Here is a 17,500-nt window from a genome sequence, read left to right as displayed (position 1 = left end):
TGAGAGACCAGGTGAAAGATTAGGTGGGAGACCAGGTGAGAGACCAGGTGAGAGACCAGGTGAGAGATTAGGTGAGAGACCAGGTGAGAGATTAGGTGAGAGACCAGGTGAGAGATTAGGTGAGAGACCAGGTGAGAGACCAGGTGAGAGATTAGGTGAGAGACCAGGTGAGAGATTAGGTGGGAGACCAGGTGAGAGACCAGGTGAGAGACCAGGTGAGAGATTAGGTGAGAGACCAGGTGAGAGATTAGGTGAGAGACCAGGTGAGAGATTAGGTGAGAGACCAGGTGAGAGATTAGGTGAGAGACCAGGTGAGAGATTAGGTGGGAGACCAGGTGAAAGATTAGGTGAGAGACCAGGTGAGAGATTAGGTGGGAGACCAGGTGAAAGATTAGGTGGGAGACCAGGTGAAAGATTAGGTGGGAGACCAGGTGAGAGACCAGGTGAGAGACCAGGTGAGAGATTAGGTGAGAGACCAGGTGAGAGATTAGGTGAGAGACCAGGTGAGAGACCAGGTGAGAGACCAGGTGAGAGATTAGGTGAGAGACCAGGTGAGAGACCAGGTGAGAGATTAGGTGAGAGACCAGGTGAGAGACCAGGTGAGAGATTAGGTGAGAGATTACTTTTCAGTCAGGTGTCCCTCAGCTGTCCCTCAGGTGTGATTAACAACAGGTACAGGTGAGCTGTCCCCTGATTGGTCGGTCTGTGTTTGAGATGTTGCTCACTTGTGCACTCCAGGAGGGCGGGCTCACAGCACACCAAGCTCCTCCTCCTCCTCAGCCAATCAGAGAGAAGAGCTATACTTTGGGGCGGAGCTACGACACTTCCTCTGGGATGGTCGCTACCATGGTGACCACAGAGAGCGGCCGCGATGATGTCATCGCAGGTCGACCGCTGATCACGATCTGCGAGGTGAAGACGCCGCCCTGTGACATCATCTGTGATGTCACAGGGGGGGGCGGGGCCTCTGCAATCGCACCTTTGTCCTCTCATCTAAGCCCCGCCCCCTCCCCGGGTCACCTGACAGGAAGGGTGACCCCCCCCGCTGTCAGAGTGGTACGCTGGTCGGCATGGAAACAAGCATGAGGACAGATGCAGCGACACGCTAAAGACATGCTAAAGACACGCTAACCTCCTCACAGCAGTTTGTTTCTCCTCCTTCGATGAAGCCATGCAAAGCAATCAGGCTCTCATCGCTTGTTTTTGATTGGCTGCTGGGGGCGGGGCTTCTTATTTCCTGCGCTTCACTTCCTGTCAGTGATGCTTCCCTTGTTTTCCTCCCCAGGTATCTAGACAGTAAACCACAGCTCTAGATCTACAGTCAGATCTCTCAGTGATGTCATCGTGTCACTAATGCTGTGTTCACACCGGACACCATGCGAATATTCGCTTCGCTCTAATCGCTCGAGTTTCAGCCAAGGGGGCTACAACTACAACAAGATGAACATATTTGACCGTGATTTAATTGTAATACACGTTTCTAAATGATGAAGTAACAACATACTGATACCGGTTAGTAAAAACCATGAATTAATGCTTTGACAAGTCTGCAGACAGACGGCAGGCGAAACACCTTTTAAAATGCGTGTTTTCTGAATGGAGATTGGCTAAGCTAACGCAGTATATGCTCCGACCGTCCACACTCACAACAACGGCCTATACAGACATAAATAAAGCAGCGACTGTATTCTCCATGACACAGACAGTCTGTGGTTTGTACTTGTTTAACTTTTGTCGAGTTTCTGAACAGATATGAGGAGCTGTGAGCTCTGAGTGCTAACAGCTAACGGCTAACAGCTAACGGCTGATGTTTTGGTTTTCTGATTCAACGTCAGTGACGGCAGGCTAAGATCCTCACCGCTGATTGGCTACCGCGAGAACGTGTCAGGGCGAATTTGTTGCGGCCCCCTCCAATCGCCTCAACCGCGCCGCGGCATTCGCGTCAACCGCGTCATGCGCACCGCCGGAGCGAATTTGCGTCTGTCCGCGTCTCTGCATTGACTGTAATCACGTCTGGTGTGAACGCATCACAGCTCTGCATGGCTCAGTCCTAGATAAGAGTCAATAGGAAGTTAAGTTATCTCTAACCCTCTGGTGTGTGTGTGTGTGTGTGTGTGTGTGTGTGTGTGTGTGTGTGTGTGTGTGTGTGTGCGTGTGTGTGTGTGTGTGTGTGTGTGTGTGTGTGTGGTGTGCGTGTGTGTGTGTGTGTGTGTGTGTGTGTGTGTGTGTGTGTGTGTGCGTGTGTGTGTGTGTGTGTGTGTGTGCGCGTTTAGCCTAAACCTACATTTGATGGAATGTCTACTGAACTGACGTCTCTTCTGAACTCAGCCAGAGAACAAAAAACGACTTTCACCGAACACAACCTGCTGAAGGTACCTGTCTCACCACCTGTCTCACCACCTGTCTCACTACCTGTCTCACCACCTGTCTCACCACCTGTCTCACCACCTGTCTCACCACCTGTCTCACCACCTGTCTCACCACCTGTCTCAAAAAAACCCCACCTGTCTCTTCCACCTGTCCTCACCACCTGTCTCAACTCCACCCTGTCTCACCACCTGTCTCTCACACCGTCTCACCACCTGTCTTCACCACACCTGTCTCACCACCACCTGTCCTCACCACCTGTCTCTCCACCTGTCTCTCCACCTGTCTCACCACCTGTCTCTCCACCTGTCTCACCACCTGTCTCACCACCTGTCTCTCTACCTGTCTCACCACCTGTCTCACCACCTGTCTCACCACCTGTCTCACCACCTGTCTCACCACCTGTCTCTCCACCTGTCTCACCACCTGTCTCTCCACCTGTCTCACCACCTGTCTCTCCACCTGTCTCACCACCTGTCTCACCACCTGTCTCTCCACCTGTCTCTCCACCTGTCTCACCACCTGTCTCTCCACCTGTCTCACCACTTGTCTCTCCACCTGTCTCACCACCTGTCTCTCCACCTGTCTCACCACCTGTCTCTCCACCTGTCTCACCACCTGTCTCTCCACCTGTCTCACCACCTGTCTCACCACCTGTCTCTCCACCTGTCTCACCACCTGTCTCTCCACCTGTCTCACCACTTGTCTCTCCACCTGTCTCTCCACCTGTCTCACCACCTGTCTCTCCACCTGTCTCACCACCGTGTACTCACCACCTGTCTCTCCACCTGTCTCACCACCTGTCTTCTCCACCTGTCTCACCACCTGTCTCTTCTCCACCTGTCTCACCACCTGTCTCACCACCTGTCTCTCCACCTGTCTCAACCACCTGTCTCACCACCTGTCTCTCCACCTGTTCTCACCACCTGTCTCACCACCTGTCTCTCCACCTTGTCTCACCACCTGTCTCACCACCTGTCTCTCCACCTGTCTCACCACCTGTCCTCACCACCTGTCTCTCCACCTGCTCCTCTCCACCTGTCTCACCACCTGGCTCTCCACCTGTCTCACCACCTGTCTCCCACCTTCCACCACTGTCTCACCACCTGTCTCTCCACCTGTCTCACCACCTGTCTCTCACCTGTCCTCACCACCTGTCCTCAACCACCTGTCTCTCCACCTGTCTCATCCCACCTGTCTCACCACCTGTCTCTCCACCTGTCTCATCCACCCTGTCTCACCAACTGTCTCTCCACCTGTCTCTCCACCTGTCTCACCACCTGTCTCACCACCTGTCTCTCCACCTGTCTCACCACCTGTCTCACCACCTGTCTCTCCACCTGTCTCACCACCTGTCTCACCACCTGTCTCTCCACCTGTCTCACCACCTGTCTCACCACCTGTCTCTCCACCTGTCTCACCACCTGTCTCACCCCTGTCTCTCCACCTGTCTCTCCACCTGTCTCACCACCCTGTCTCTCCACCTGTCTCACCACCTGTCTCACCACCTGTCTCTCCACCTGTCTCTCCACCTGTCTCACCACCTGTCTCACCACCTGTCTCTCCACCTGTCTCTCCACCTGTCTCACCACCTGTCTCTCCACCTGTCTCTCCACCTGTCTCACCACCTGTCTCTCCACCTGTCTCTCCACCTGTCTCACCACCTGTCTCTCCACCTGTCTCACCACCTGTCTCACCACCTGTCTCACCACTTGTCTCTCCACCTGTCTCACCACCTGTCTCTCCACCTGTCTCACCACCTGTCTTACATCATGTCTCACCACCTGTCTTACATCATGTCTCACCACCTGTCTCTCCACCTGTCTCACCACCTGTCTTACATCATGTCTCACCACCTGTCTCTCCACCTGTCTCACCACCTGTCTTACATCATGTCTCACCACCTGTCTCACAACCTGTCAGTCACTGAGCTGTAGCCCCACCCCCTCACATTTTCCTTCTCACTTCCTGTTTCAGACGTCAGAGAAGGTGGAGACTCTCTTCCTGAAAGCGGAGTCATGTGACCCGGACCAGCCAATGGCAGAACAGCCTCAGGTAGCAACAGTGGCCCGGCCCCCTAGCAACCCCCCGCCCCCCCCCACCGGGTCGGGCTGATGATGTCACAGAGGAAGTGGCTGGGGATGCTAATGATGCTAACCAGGCTAACAGTGATGTCAGCGATGACGACCTTAGCGATGCTAGCGATGTTAGCGATGTTAGCTCAGATGCTATCAGTGTGTTAGCTCAGGCGGCGGTGGAAGAAGCCATTGATTCTGCAGTCAGACGCGCTAACGATGTTAATCAGGATAGCATTAACGCTAACCTCACAGATAGCCAAGCCGCGCAGGAGGCTAATAGGCCCCGCCCCTTTCAGCATTACTATGGACACCAGCACTCGGATGAGAAAGAGGAAGAAGAGGAGGGATGGAGGTTCAGAGGAAACTCCCCCCCCCCCTCGTTACCCCGCCCCCAATGCTCGGCCAATCAGAGGCAGCTGTCAGATCTCAGTGACGAGGACAAACCTCTGCAGGAGGTAAAACCAGTTAAACCTGACCCAGTTAAACCTGACCCAGTTAAACCTGACCCAGTTAAACCTAACCCAGTTAAACCTGACCCAGTTAAACCTAACCCAGTTAAACCTGACCCAGTTAAACCTGACCCAGTTAAACCTGACCCAGTTAAACCTAACCCAGTTAAACCTAACCCAGTTAAACATGACCCAGTTGACCCAGTTAAACCTAACCCAGTTAAACCTGACCCAATTAAACCTAACCCAGTTAAACCTAACCCAGTTGACCCAGTTAAACCTAACCCAGTTAAACCTAACCCAGTTAAACCTAACCCAGTTAAACCTGACCCAGTTAAACCTAACCCAGTTAAACCAGTCCTCCCAGTATCAGCTTCTGTCTCCCTCTGCTGGCGACACGAGGCTTTGCACTCAGCTGTCAATCAGAACTGATGTTAGTATACAGAGTATATAAACATATATATATAGTAGTATATATATATATCTGAGTACTGTTTGTGTGTGTGTGTGTGTGTGTGTGTGTGTGTGTGTGTGTGTGTGTGTGACAGGAAGTCCCTGTGATGAGGAAGACTCTGACTTATGAAGCTCCGGGGGTGAGTGTTAGTCATGATGTCATCTGTTTCATAGGCAAAAACACGTAAAATAAATAAGTGTGTGTGTGTGTGTGTGTTACAGAGGGTGGACTCTGACCCTGCAGGTTTGCTGCTGAGCTCTCAGACGTTCACCGCAGAGACCGCGAACACCACGACCACCACACACATCACCAAGGTAACACACACACGCACACATCACCAAGGTAACACACACATCACCAAGGTAACACACACACACATCACCAAGGTAACACACACACACACACATCACCAAGGTAACACACACACACATCACCAAGGTAACACACACACACACATCACCAAGGTAACACACTAGGGATGTAACGATATATCGAATATCGCGGTAAATAAATGTCTCAATGCCGTCGTGAGACTGACCAAATCTACCGCGATTAAAAAAAAATTATTATAAAAAAAATGTTAAACACATTTTTTTTTTTTTAAACCTTTATTTAACCAGGTGGTCCCATTGTAGTGTTGCACGGTGTACCGATACTTGAAAGGTACCGCGATACCCTGCCGTTAAAAACGTTACGATTCCTCCGTTTCATTAGTATCTGTACTTTAAGAATGACGGGGAAAAGTACTCCGGTGAGAAAGCGCTGTTTTAAAAAGAGCCGTGTGTGTTCAGCGCTCTGCTTCCACTCCCTGCAGCCCCTCCCCTCTCCAGCACGCTCTAAGTCCCTCCCCTCTCCAGCACGCTCTAAGTCCCTCCCCTCTCCAGCACGCTCTAAGTCCCTCCCCTCTCCAGCACGCTCTAAGTGCCTCCCCTCTCCAGCACGCTCTAAGTCCCTCCCCTCTCCCAGCACGCTCTAAGTCCCTCCCCTCTCCAGCAACGCTCTAAGTCCCTCCCCTCTCCAGCACGCTCTAAGTGCCCTCCCCTCTCCAGCACGCTCTAAGTGCCTGCCCTCTCCAGCCCCCACGCTCTAAGTCCCTCCCCTCTCCAGCACGCTCTAAGTCCCTCCCTCTCCAGCAGCGCTCTAAGTGCCCCCTCCCCTCTCCAGCACGCTCTAAGTCCCTCCCCTCTCCAGCACGCTCTAAGTCCCTCCCCTCTCCAGCACGCTCTAAGTCCCTCCCCTCTCCAGCACGCTCTAAGTCCCTCCCCTCTCCAGCACGCTCTAAGTCCCTCCCCTCTCCAGCACGCTCTAAGTGCCTGCCCCTCTCCAGCACGCTCTAAGTCCCTCCCCTCTCCAGCACGCTCTAAGTCCCTCCCCTCTCCAGCACGCTCTAAGTGCCTCCCCTCTCCAGCACGCTCTAAGTCCCTCCCCTCTCCAGCACGCTCTAAGTGCCTCCCCTCTCCAGCACGCTCTAAGTGCCTCCCCTCTCCAGCACGCTCTAAGTCCCTCCCCTCTCTCGTGCACGCTCTAAGTGCCTCCCCTCTCCAGCACGCTCTAAGTGCCTCCCCTCTCTCGTGCACGCGCTAGCTGCCAGAGCATGTGAGAAAACGAGAAGCTGCAAGTGGGAGTGCAACTGCCGCTGCGCCTCGGCTTGTTGACAAAAAAGACTATTATTATCGATCTCTTTCTCAAGAGAGACCTGTCCAACATGGCAGCAAGTAGGTTACAACATGAACATAAAACAACAGATAACACAAAAGGACATGTATTTCCAGGGCTACCTAGAGACATTGACAAGTACCAACAGTATATGTATATCTCGCCCTGTCAATGAGCCTCACCTGCTTGGCAACACCTGTATTGTGTTTGAAGTGGTGGAGAGACAATGCTCAGTTTGACCCACTGCTGGCACCCATGGACAAAGCATATCTCTCTGTCCCAGCAACATCAGTACCAAGAGAGAGAGTTCTTTCCACAGCAGGGGGTTTTGTAAACGCCTGAACATCCCAGCTTCAACCTGGACATGTGAGCATGCTCATATTCCTAAAGACCTGTCTGATGAAGCTGAGTGAGTGACTTAGTGAGTGACTTAGTGAGTGACTTAGTGAGTGACTTAGTGAGTGACTTAGTGAGTGACTTAGTGAGTGACTGAGTGAGTGACTTAGTGAGTGACTTAGTGAGTGACTTAGTGAGTGACTGAGTGAGTGACTTAGTGAGTGACTTAGTGAGTGACTGAGTGAGTGACTTAGTGAGTGACTTAGTGAGTGACTTAGTGAGTGACTTAGTGAGTGAGAGTGACTTAGTGAGTGACTTAGTGAGTGACTTAGTGAGTGAGAGTGACTTAGTGAGTGACTTAGTGAGTGACTTAGTGAGTGACTGAGTGAGTGACTTAGTGAGTGACTTAGTGAGTGACTGAGTGAGTGACTTAGTGAGTGACTTAGTGAGTGACTTAGTGAGTGACTGAGTGAGTGACTTAGTGAGTGACTTAGTGAGTGACTTAGTGAGTGACTTAGTGAGTGACTTAGTGAGTGACTGAGTGAGTGACTTAGTGAGTGACTTAGTGAGTGACTGAGTGAGTGACTTAGTGAGTGACTTAGTGAGTGAGAGTGACTTAGTGAGTGACTTAGTGAGTGACTGAGTGAGTGACTTAGTGAGTGACTGAGTGAGTGACTTAGTGAGTGACTGAGTGAGTGACTTAGTGAGTGACTTAGTGAGTGACTGAGTGAGTGACTGAGTGAGTGACTAGTGAGTGACTGAGTGAGTGACTTAGTGAGTGACTTAGTGAGTGACTTAGTGAGTGACTTAGTGAGTGACTTAGTGAGTGACTGAGTGAGTGACTGAGTGAGTGACTGAGTGAGTGACTGAGTGAGTGACTGAGTGAGTGACTGAGTGAGTGACTGAGTGAGTGACTTAGTGAGTGACTTAGTGGTGACTGAGGTGAGTGACTTAGTGAGTGACTTAGTGGACTTAGTGAGTGACTTAGTGAGTGTGACTTAGTGACTTAGTGAGTGACTGAGTGGTGCAGGACTGAGTGAGTGACTAGTGGGTGAGTGAGTGAGTGACTGAGTGACGAGTGAGTGACTTAGTGTAGTGACCTGAGTGAGTGACTGAGTGAGTGACTTAGTGAGTGACTTAGTGAGTGACTAGTGAGGACTTAGTGGAGTGACTTAGTGAGTGACTGAGTGAGTGATGAGTGAGACTGACTTAGTGAGGACTTAGGAGTGATGAGTGACTGAGTGAGTGACTTAGTGAGTGACTGAGTGAGTGACTGAGTGAGTGACTGAGTGAGTGACTTAGTGAGTGACTGAGTGAGTGACTTAGTGAGTGACTTAGTGAGTGACTGAGTGAGTGACTGAGTGAGTGACTTAGTGAGTGACTTAGTGAGTGACTGAGTGAGTGACTTAGTGAGTGACTTAGTGGTGACTGAGTGAGTGGACTTAGTGAGTGACTGAGTGAGTGACTGAGTGAGTGACTGAGTGAGTGACTTAGTGAGTGACTGAGTGAGTGACTGAGTGAGTGACTTAGGAGTGACTGAGTGAGTGACTTAGTGAGTGACTGAGTGAGTGACTTAGTGAGTGACTGAGTGAGTGACTGAGTGAGTGACTGAGTGAGTGTCTTAGTGAGTGACTGAGTGAGTGACTTAGTGAGTGACTGAGTGAGTGACTGAGTGAGTGACTGAGTGAGTGACTTAGTGAGTGACTGAGTGAGTGACTGAGTGAGTGACTGAGTGAGTGACTTAGTGACTTAGTGAGTGACTTAGTGAGTGACTGAGTGAGTGACTTAGTGAGTGACTGAGTGAGTGACTTAGTGAGTGACTTAGTGAGTGACTGAGTGAGTGACTTAGTGAGTGACTGAGTGAGTGACTGAGTGAGTGACTGAGTGAGTGACTTAGTGAGTGACTGAGTGAGTGACTTAGTGAGTGACTTAGTGAGTGACTTAGTGAGTGACTTAGTGAGTGACTGAGTGAGTGACTGAGTGAGTGACTGAGTGAGTGACTGAGTGAGTGACTTAGTGAGTGACTTAGTGAGTGACTTAGTGAGTGACTTAGTGAGTGACTTAGTGAGTGACTTAGTGAGTGACTTAGTGAGTGACTTAGTGAGTGACTTAGTGAGTGACTGAGTGAGTGACTTAGTGAGTGACTGAGTGAGTGACTGAGTGAGTGACTTAGTGAGTGACTTAGTGAGTGACTTAGTGAGTGACTTAGTGAGTGACTGAGTGACTTAGTGAGTGACTTAGTGAGTGACTGAGTGAGTGACTTAGTGAGTGACTGAGTGAGTGACTGAGTGAGTGACTGAGTGAGTGACTTAGTGAGTGACTGAGTGAGTGACTGAGTGAGTGACTGAGTGAGTGACTGAGTGAGTGACTTAGTGAGTGACTGAGTGAGTGACTGAGTGAGTGACTGAGTGAGTGACTGAGTGAGTGACTTAGTGAGTGACTGAGTGAGTGACTGAGTGAGTGACTTAGTGAGTGACTTAGTGAGTGACTTAGTGAGTGACTTAGTGAGTGACTTAGTGAGTGACTGAGTGAGTGACTTAGTGAGTGACTTAGTGAGTGACTGAGTGAGTGACTGAGTGAGTGACTTAGTGAGTGACTTAGTGAGTGACTTAGTGAGTGACTTAGTGAGTGACTTAGTGAGTGACTGAGTGAGTGACTTAGTGAGTGACTGAGTGAGTGACTTAGTGAGTGACTTAGTGAGTGACTGAGTGAGTGACTGAGTGAGTGACTTAGTGAGTGACTTAGTGAGTGACTGAGTGAGTGACTGAGTGAGTGACTTAGTGAGTGACTTAGTGGAGTGACTTAGTGAGTGACTTAGTGAGGTGACTTAGTGAGTGGACTGAGTGAGTGACTTAGTGAGTGGACTTAGTGAGTGACTTAGTGAGTGACTTAGTGAGTGACTGAGTGAGTGACTTAGTGAGTGACTGAGTGAGTGACTTAGTGAGTGACTTAGTGAGTGACTGAGGAGTGACTTAGTGAGTGACTTAGTGAGTGACTGAGTGAGTGACTTAGTGAGTGACTTAGTGAGTGACTTAGTCAGTGACTGAGTGAGTGACTTAGTGAGTGACTTAGTGAGTGACTTAGTGAGTGACTGAGTGAGTGACTTAGTGAGTGACTTAGTGAGTGACTTAGTCAGTGACTGAGTGAGTGACTTAGTGAGTGACTTAGTGAGTGACTGAGTGAGTGACTTAGTAAGTGACTGAGTGATTGACTTAGTGAGTGACTTAGTGAGTGACTTAGTGAGTGACTTAGTGAGTGACTTAGTGAGTGACTTAGTGAGTTTGAGTTGAGCTACTTGAAAAACTAAAGTGAAACTTGATTTATTTTATTGCAGGGTCTGATTAAGATATTGTTGACACTTTAAAATACTACTATCCTACTAAAATGCTTTACAAATCAGATTTATTATTCAATAAAGAAAATTAAAAAAAAATTAAAAAAATTCACAATTATTTTTCTTCTTTATTTTTCAATATCGCGATAAATATCGTACCGTGGACTTTTTATTGCGATATTATCGTACCGTGAGTTTTTGGTATCGTTACATCCCTATAACACACACACCCTAACCTCTGTGTGTGCAGACAGTGAAGGGAGGAGTCTCGGAGACTCGGATCGAGAAGAGGATCGTGATCTCCGGAGACACCGAAATCGACCACGACCAGGTGACACTTTGTTATTAACACTCTGACCAGGTGACACTTTGTTATTAACACTCTGACCAGGTGACACTTTGTTATTAACACTCTGACCAGGTGACACTTTGTTATTAACACTCTGACCAGGTGACACTTTGTTATTAACACTCTGACCAGGTGACACTTTGTTATTAACACTCTGACCAGGTGACACTTTGTTATTATCACTCTGACCAGGTGACACTTTGTTATTAACACTCTGACCAGGTGACACTTTGTTATTAACACTCTGACCAGGTGACACTTTGTTATTAACACTCTGACCAGGTGACACTTTGTTATTAACACTCTGACCAGGTGACACTTGTTATTAACACTCTGACCAGGGTGACACTTTGTTATTAACACTCTGACCAGGTGATACTTTGTTATTAACACTCTGACCAGGTGACACTTTGTTATTAACACTCTGACCAGGTGGACACTTTGTTATTAACACTCTGACCAGGTGACACTTTGTTATTAACACTCTGACCAGGTGACACTTTGTTATTATCACTCTGACCAGGTGACACTTTGTTATTAACACTCTGACCAGGTGACACTTTGTTATTATCACTCTGACCAGGTGACACTTTGTTATTAACACTCTGACCAGGTGACACTTTGTTATTAACACTCTGACCAGGTGACACTTTGTTATTAACACTCTGACCAGGTGACACTTTGTTATTAACACTCTGACCAGGTGACACTTTGTTATTAACACTCTGACCAGGTGACACTTTGTTATTAACACTCTGACCAGGTGACACTTTGTTATTAACACTCTGACCAGGTGACACTTTGTTATTATCACTCTGACCAGGTGACACTTTGTTATTAACACTCTGACCAGGTGACACTTTGTTATTATCACTCTGACCAGGTGACACTTTGTTATTAACACTCTGACCAGGTGACACTTTGTTATTATCACTCTGACCAGGTGACACTTTGTTATTAACACTCTGACCAGGTGACACTTTGTTATTATCACTCTGACCAGGTGACACTTTGTTATTAACAGGTAAAGAAACGCTGTAAGGTTAGGGTTAACTAACCCAGGTTAACTAACCCAGGTTAACTAACCCTCTTTAAGGCTCTTGAGACGGTTCTCTCTGAGACTTTAGAACAGCTCCACATCTTATTTCATCCTAACTTCAGGAGTTTCTCTGTCCTGTCTGCAGTCAGACGTTGCAGCAGGGTGTGTGTGTGTGTGTGTGTGTGTGTGTGTGTGTGTGTGTGTGTGTGTGTGTGTGTGTGTGTGTGTGTGTGTGTGTGTGTGTGTGTGTGTGTGTGTGTGTGTGTGTGTGTGTGTGTGTGTGTGTTGGTCTCCGTGCCAGGCGGGATCCCAGGAGGGTTTGAGGCACTCAGGCAACAAGCTCCTCAGCCCGGACTCCATCTGAGCCTCTTTGGCCCGGGTTAACAGGTCTATCCAAGGTTATCCAACCCGGGTTATCTAACCCTCTCTAAGGCTCTGACCCGGTCTAACCAAGGTTATCTAACCCGGGTTATCCAACCCTCTTTAAGGCTCTGGAGGCCGCTCTCTCTGAGGCTCTGACCCGGTCTAACCCAGGTTATCTAACCCTCTCTAAGGCTCTGACCCGGTCTAACCCAGGTTAACTAACCCGGGTTATCTAACCCTCTCTAAGGCTCTGACCCAGTCTAACCCAGGTTAACTAACCCGGGTTATCTAACCCTCTCTAAGGCTCTGGAGGCCGCTCTCTCTGAGGCGCGACGCCAACATCCTGAACTTTCCGTCACTCGAGTCGTCGTCCACAAAGAGACCGAGGTTTCTCCTGATCATGTGACCGATTAGTGACATCACAGGTAACAGGTGCAGCCCCGTGCTGGATGATGATTGGCTGCTGCTGCATGCCTGTTTGCACTTTCACCTGGAAAAACACCTGGAGGACCCAGGGAGAGATCTGATTGGTTGAAACGTTTAGGACCGGAAAATGTAGTCTGAAGAGGAAGTAAACAAGACAGAGGGTGTTTCTCAATGGCGAGTAAAGCTGCTTCAGAGCCACTATTTCAAGCATGCTACGTCATCGAGTGCCGCCGAAGTACTGTTCCAATCTCCAGCATACTTGGAAATCTACCGAGCCCGGCGTACTCCGTTTGGAGAAATATCGAGGCTGCACATGAGTAGAGCGGTCTTAAAATCCCCACAATGCTTTGCGCACGGACCAATTTCCCCAAATCTGTGGTGGAAGATGTAAGAGGCGGGGCCTCTCATATGACGCACACCTGCACACTTGCTCGCCTGTTCCACTCTTTGTTTTCCGAATGTCAGGAAGTATTCTTGACTCGCTTCTGAAGCAAGATGCTCGGCAGACATGTGCTACCAAGCAAGCGTACTCGACATTGAGAAACACCCCATGAACATCAGAGGACAGTGGGGACACCAGCATGCTATGCTAATATTAGCATGCAAATATTAGCATGCTAATAGTCAAGCTTTGAAATTGCTATGCTAATTAGCATGCTACTCACTGGCTAGCTCGTTCGTTAACGGTAAATGTTGCTGCAAGGGATTGTGGGGCGGCTTTATATCCTTTCCTTCAATGCCTGAGAGGGAAACAAACGCAGGGTTCTGATTGGTCGACAAGACTCCTGTCTCACTGCTGCACCTGTCTGTCTTTCAGGACTGAAGCTACAAGACTGCAGGATCATGGGAGCCACTCACACAGAGACACAGACACACACACAGAGACACACACAGAGACACACAGACACACTCACAGAGACACACAGAGACACAGAGAGACACACAGAGACACACAGAGACACAGACACACTCACAGAGACACACACAGAGACACACAGACACACTCACAGAGACACACAGAGACACACAGAGACACAGAGACACACAGAGACACAGAGAGACACACAGAGACACACAGAGACACAGACACACTCACAGAGACACACACAGAGACACACAGACACACTCACAGAGACACACAGAGACACACAGAGACACAGAGACACACAGAGACACACAGAGACACACAGAGACACAGACACACTCACAGAGACACACACAGACACACACAGAGACACAGACACACACACAGACACAGAGACACAGACACACACACAGAGACACAGACACACACACACACAGAGACACACACACAGAGACACACACACAGAGACACACACACAGAGACACACACACAGAGACACAGACACACACACACAGAGAGACACACACACACACACACACACACACACAGACACACACACAGACACACACAGAGACACAGACACACACAGAGACACAGAGACACAGACACACACAGAGACACACACACACACAGAGACACACACACACACAGAGACACACACACACACACAGAGACACACACACAGCGACACACACACACACACACACACACACACACACACACACACACACACACACACACACACACACACACACACAGAGAGACAGACACACACACAGAGACACACACACAGACGAGTCGGTCGACCTCAGATGAACTCTCAAAGTGAACTCCAGGCCCCGCCCCCTCACACCTGATTGGTTGGTTGACTCAAGGTGCTCCATATGAAACTTCAGTACTCTTTTAATAAAAGTCTTCGTCATGTTTTCGGAGTCGCTGATCCTAATCTTGTTAGCATAGCATCACATGTTAGCATAGCATCATCTGCACCAGCTTTACCTGGATGATAAACAGGAAGTAGAATTCATATTTATATTTCTGTCGACTGTACAGCTCCAACATTAGTAACAGGAAGTGGAACTTTATTCTGACATCTGATGCAAACTGTTTCCTGTAACATAGCATGTTTGCTAGCACTGTACCCGCTAACTGTATAGCAGCTTAAACTCTGTATTTACCCACAATGCAATAGTAATGTGCCATTCTTCTCACCATGGAAACCCTGTTATTATTTATTCACTGTGATGTTGATTTATGTGTTTATTTATTATTGATCTGTGTTGTAATCCCAACCCGACAACGTAAAGCTGAGCGTAAACTGTACGATGTAAACTGTACGATGTTGGCTAGCGGAGTCTCTGAAGAAAAGAGCCTCAGAAAAACAACGTAGACTCGTGTTAGCATAGAGAGTTCAAGATAGATAAGCTACATTTATGTAGATTGTACATATTTAAACTTAAATGAACACCACTCCGCGCTGAAGTCGCCATATAGATCTAAAATCTGATCGGTGCGGGAGAAACATCGTAATCATCGAGCTAACATCATTATCATTGGGCTATCAGGCTAACACCAGGCTAAAATCGGGCTAACACCAGGCTAACACCGGGCTAACATCGGGCTAACCCGGGCTAACATCGTACAGATTACGCTCCGCTCTGCACACTCCCCGAGGTATTTTATTCTCATCATGAATTCTTACGAGTTTTCACCGCTGAACTGAAATAAAACGATTAAACTGGACTTCCTGTCTGAATGTATTTTATTGATTGATGAAGAAACAGAGTTACAGAGGGAGGGAGGACAGCATCATGTAACAGCCTTCATCTAAACGTCGTTTATTACAGAAGTACAGATTCATGTTTTCAGATCTCAAACTTTCCCACAATAATAAAGACGTTAATCGTGCTAACTCTTCTTCATGTAGCGTTAGCTTTATGCTAGCCGGCTCCAACCAGACGTAGCACAAGGTAGGAAGTACAAGTAAAAAGGAAGCTTTTGATTGGACAAAAGAGTGGAAAGGGGCGGGAATTAGGAAAGGCCGATTCATTAAACAAAACTGTTGTGTCCGCCCGCCAATCAGAGCTGAGCTACGTGTTGCTTAGCAACAGGACAGGAGTTAGGAGTCACGCCCAACAGGAAGTGGGCGGAGCTTAACTCCAGAGCGTCATTCAGGTGAGACTTAATGAGATGAAGCTTCCTCAGACAGCCTGAGAACCTGGAGCTGACAGACAGGCAGTTCTGCTTCACACCCACTGAGAGACAGACAGGTGGAGATACAGACAGGTGAGGGGGATACAGGTGGAGACAGACAGGTGGAGATACAGACAGGTGAGGGGGATACAGGTGGAGACAGACAGACAGGTGGAGAGAGAGACAGGTTAGTGTGAGTCTTTGACAGGTCGTCATGTTTGGTTCACCTGTAACTGAGTGGACAGATCTCTCACCTGGGAATCCGCCCAGGTAGACGGGGTTGTTGGTCTCAGCAGAGGTGGATTGTGGGTAAGGGTTGGGGGTGGAGTAGCTCCTCCCATCAACGCTCAGACTCAGGCTGTGTTTGGTCTTCTTCGCCACCAGGTGGTGCCAGAGCCCGTCACACAGCAGGGGACCAATCGAACGCACCGACACTCGCCCCGCCCCGTTGTTCACGTTAAACACCACCTGAGGACACACACATTCCTGTTATTATCTCTGTGTGAGGACATAAACACACCTGAGGACACACACATTCCTGTTATTATCTCTGTGTGAGGACATAAACACACCTGAGGACACACACATTCCTGTTATTATCTCTGTGTGAGGACATAAACACACCTGAGGACACACACATTCCTGTTATTATCTCTGTGAGGACATAAACACCTGAGGACACACACATTCCTGTTATTATCTCTGTGAGGACATAAACACCTACATTTGTACCCGACCAATCCAATCTCCCCATTCCTAACAACATGCATGATGTAATCTCGAGGGAGGGGCTTAAAGCACACAGCACCTGTCACATGACTCCTGAGCCTCACCCCCTGTCACATGACTCCTGAGCCTCACCCCCTGTCACATGACTCCTGAGCCTCACCCCCTGTCACATGACTCCTGAGCCTCACCTGTCCGTGGATCAGCTCCAGCCCGATGGCGTCCACCTTGGCGCTGCTGATCCCCAGCAACACGGCTTCTGATTGGCTCGTTCGAAACTCGAAGGCCACGGACACATCAGAGCCCACCTTATAACCATCACGCACTACACACACACACACACACACACACACACACACACACACACACACACACACACACACACACACACACACACAAAGTTAACCACTAGGAACATCATCAGATTAAATATTAAATTATAAATATATTATATAATTAGTTGGACTCACTCAGGGCGGCGTATCCACTGCCGTTAAAGTAACTTCCTGTCTGGTCGTTGGTGAAACAGGAAGTGACATCATGCTGTGAAGCTGGAGAGGACAGATCCAACATGGCGCCGTTCAGACTGACGGAGCGAACGCATCCCGAGAAGCTGCTGCTGGCCTGAGAGACAGGAAGTCACACCTGTGTTTACTCAGGAACACAGTGACATCACTAGGGAACACTCCTATTGGATAGCACTCCACCTGTTAGGCTAAGGGGCGGGACATCTCTAAACAGGTTGATATTTATATTCACAGGTAAGGATAAAGTAGAGGCACGACATACTGATATACACCTGAGCATATATGTACACAGGTGAACAGTAGAGAGGTACACTATACACAGGTGAACAGTAGAGAGG

At 48.8% G+C, this 17,500-nt stretch overlaps 2 protein-coding genes across 2 annotated transcripts in view; one reads left to right on the top strand and one right to left on the bottom strand.

Annotated features, from left to right (window-relative positions):
• The window catches only part of LOC117479805 (protein 4.1-like), a gene marked incomplete at its 5' end in the record, with an annotated part of 19,149 nt that extends 5,322 nt beyond the window's left edge, over positions 1–13,827 (top strand). Inside the window, 8 exon segments of the mRNA XM_034126895.1 lie at positions 739–1,056; positions 2,274–2,372; positions 4,345–4,422; positions 5,443–5,487; positions 5,570–5,662; positions 10,925–11,005; positions 12,729–12,850; positions 13,669–13,827. Of these exon segments, the coding sequence (XP_033982786.1) occupies positions 739–1,056; positions 2,274–2,372; positions 4,345–4,422; positions 5,443–5,487; positions 5,570–5,662; positions 10,925–11,005; positions 12,729–12,839 (825 nt within the window).
• A 1,637-nt stretch (positions 13,828–15,464) lies between these two features.
• Positions 15,465–17,259, bottom strand: LOC117479796 (laminin subunit alpha-1-like; the record flags this gene model as incomplete). Its single annotated transcript, XM_034126882.1, is given in 4 exon segments — positions 15,465–15,971; positions 16,164–16,377; positions 16,827–16,960; positions 17,106–17,259. Coding segments are annotated over 4 exon segments (678 nt in total), but the record flags the coding sequence as incomplete, so codon positions are not given.
• Between the last annotated feature and the right edge of the window lie 241 nt (positions 17,260–17,500).

This window comes from Trematomus bernacchii, unplaced genomic scaffold, assembly GCF_902827165.1.
Source record: "Trematomus bernacchii unplaced genomic scaffold, fTreBer1.1, whole genome shotgun sequence".
Lineage (NCBI taxonomy): Eukaryota > Metazoa > Chordata > Actinopteri > Perciformes > Nototheniidae > Trematomus > Trematomus bernacchii.
This window is presented reverse-complemented; position numbering and strand designations above follow the sequence as displayed.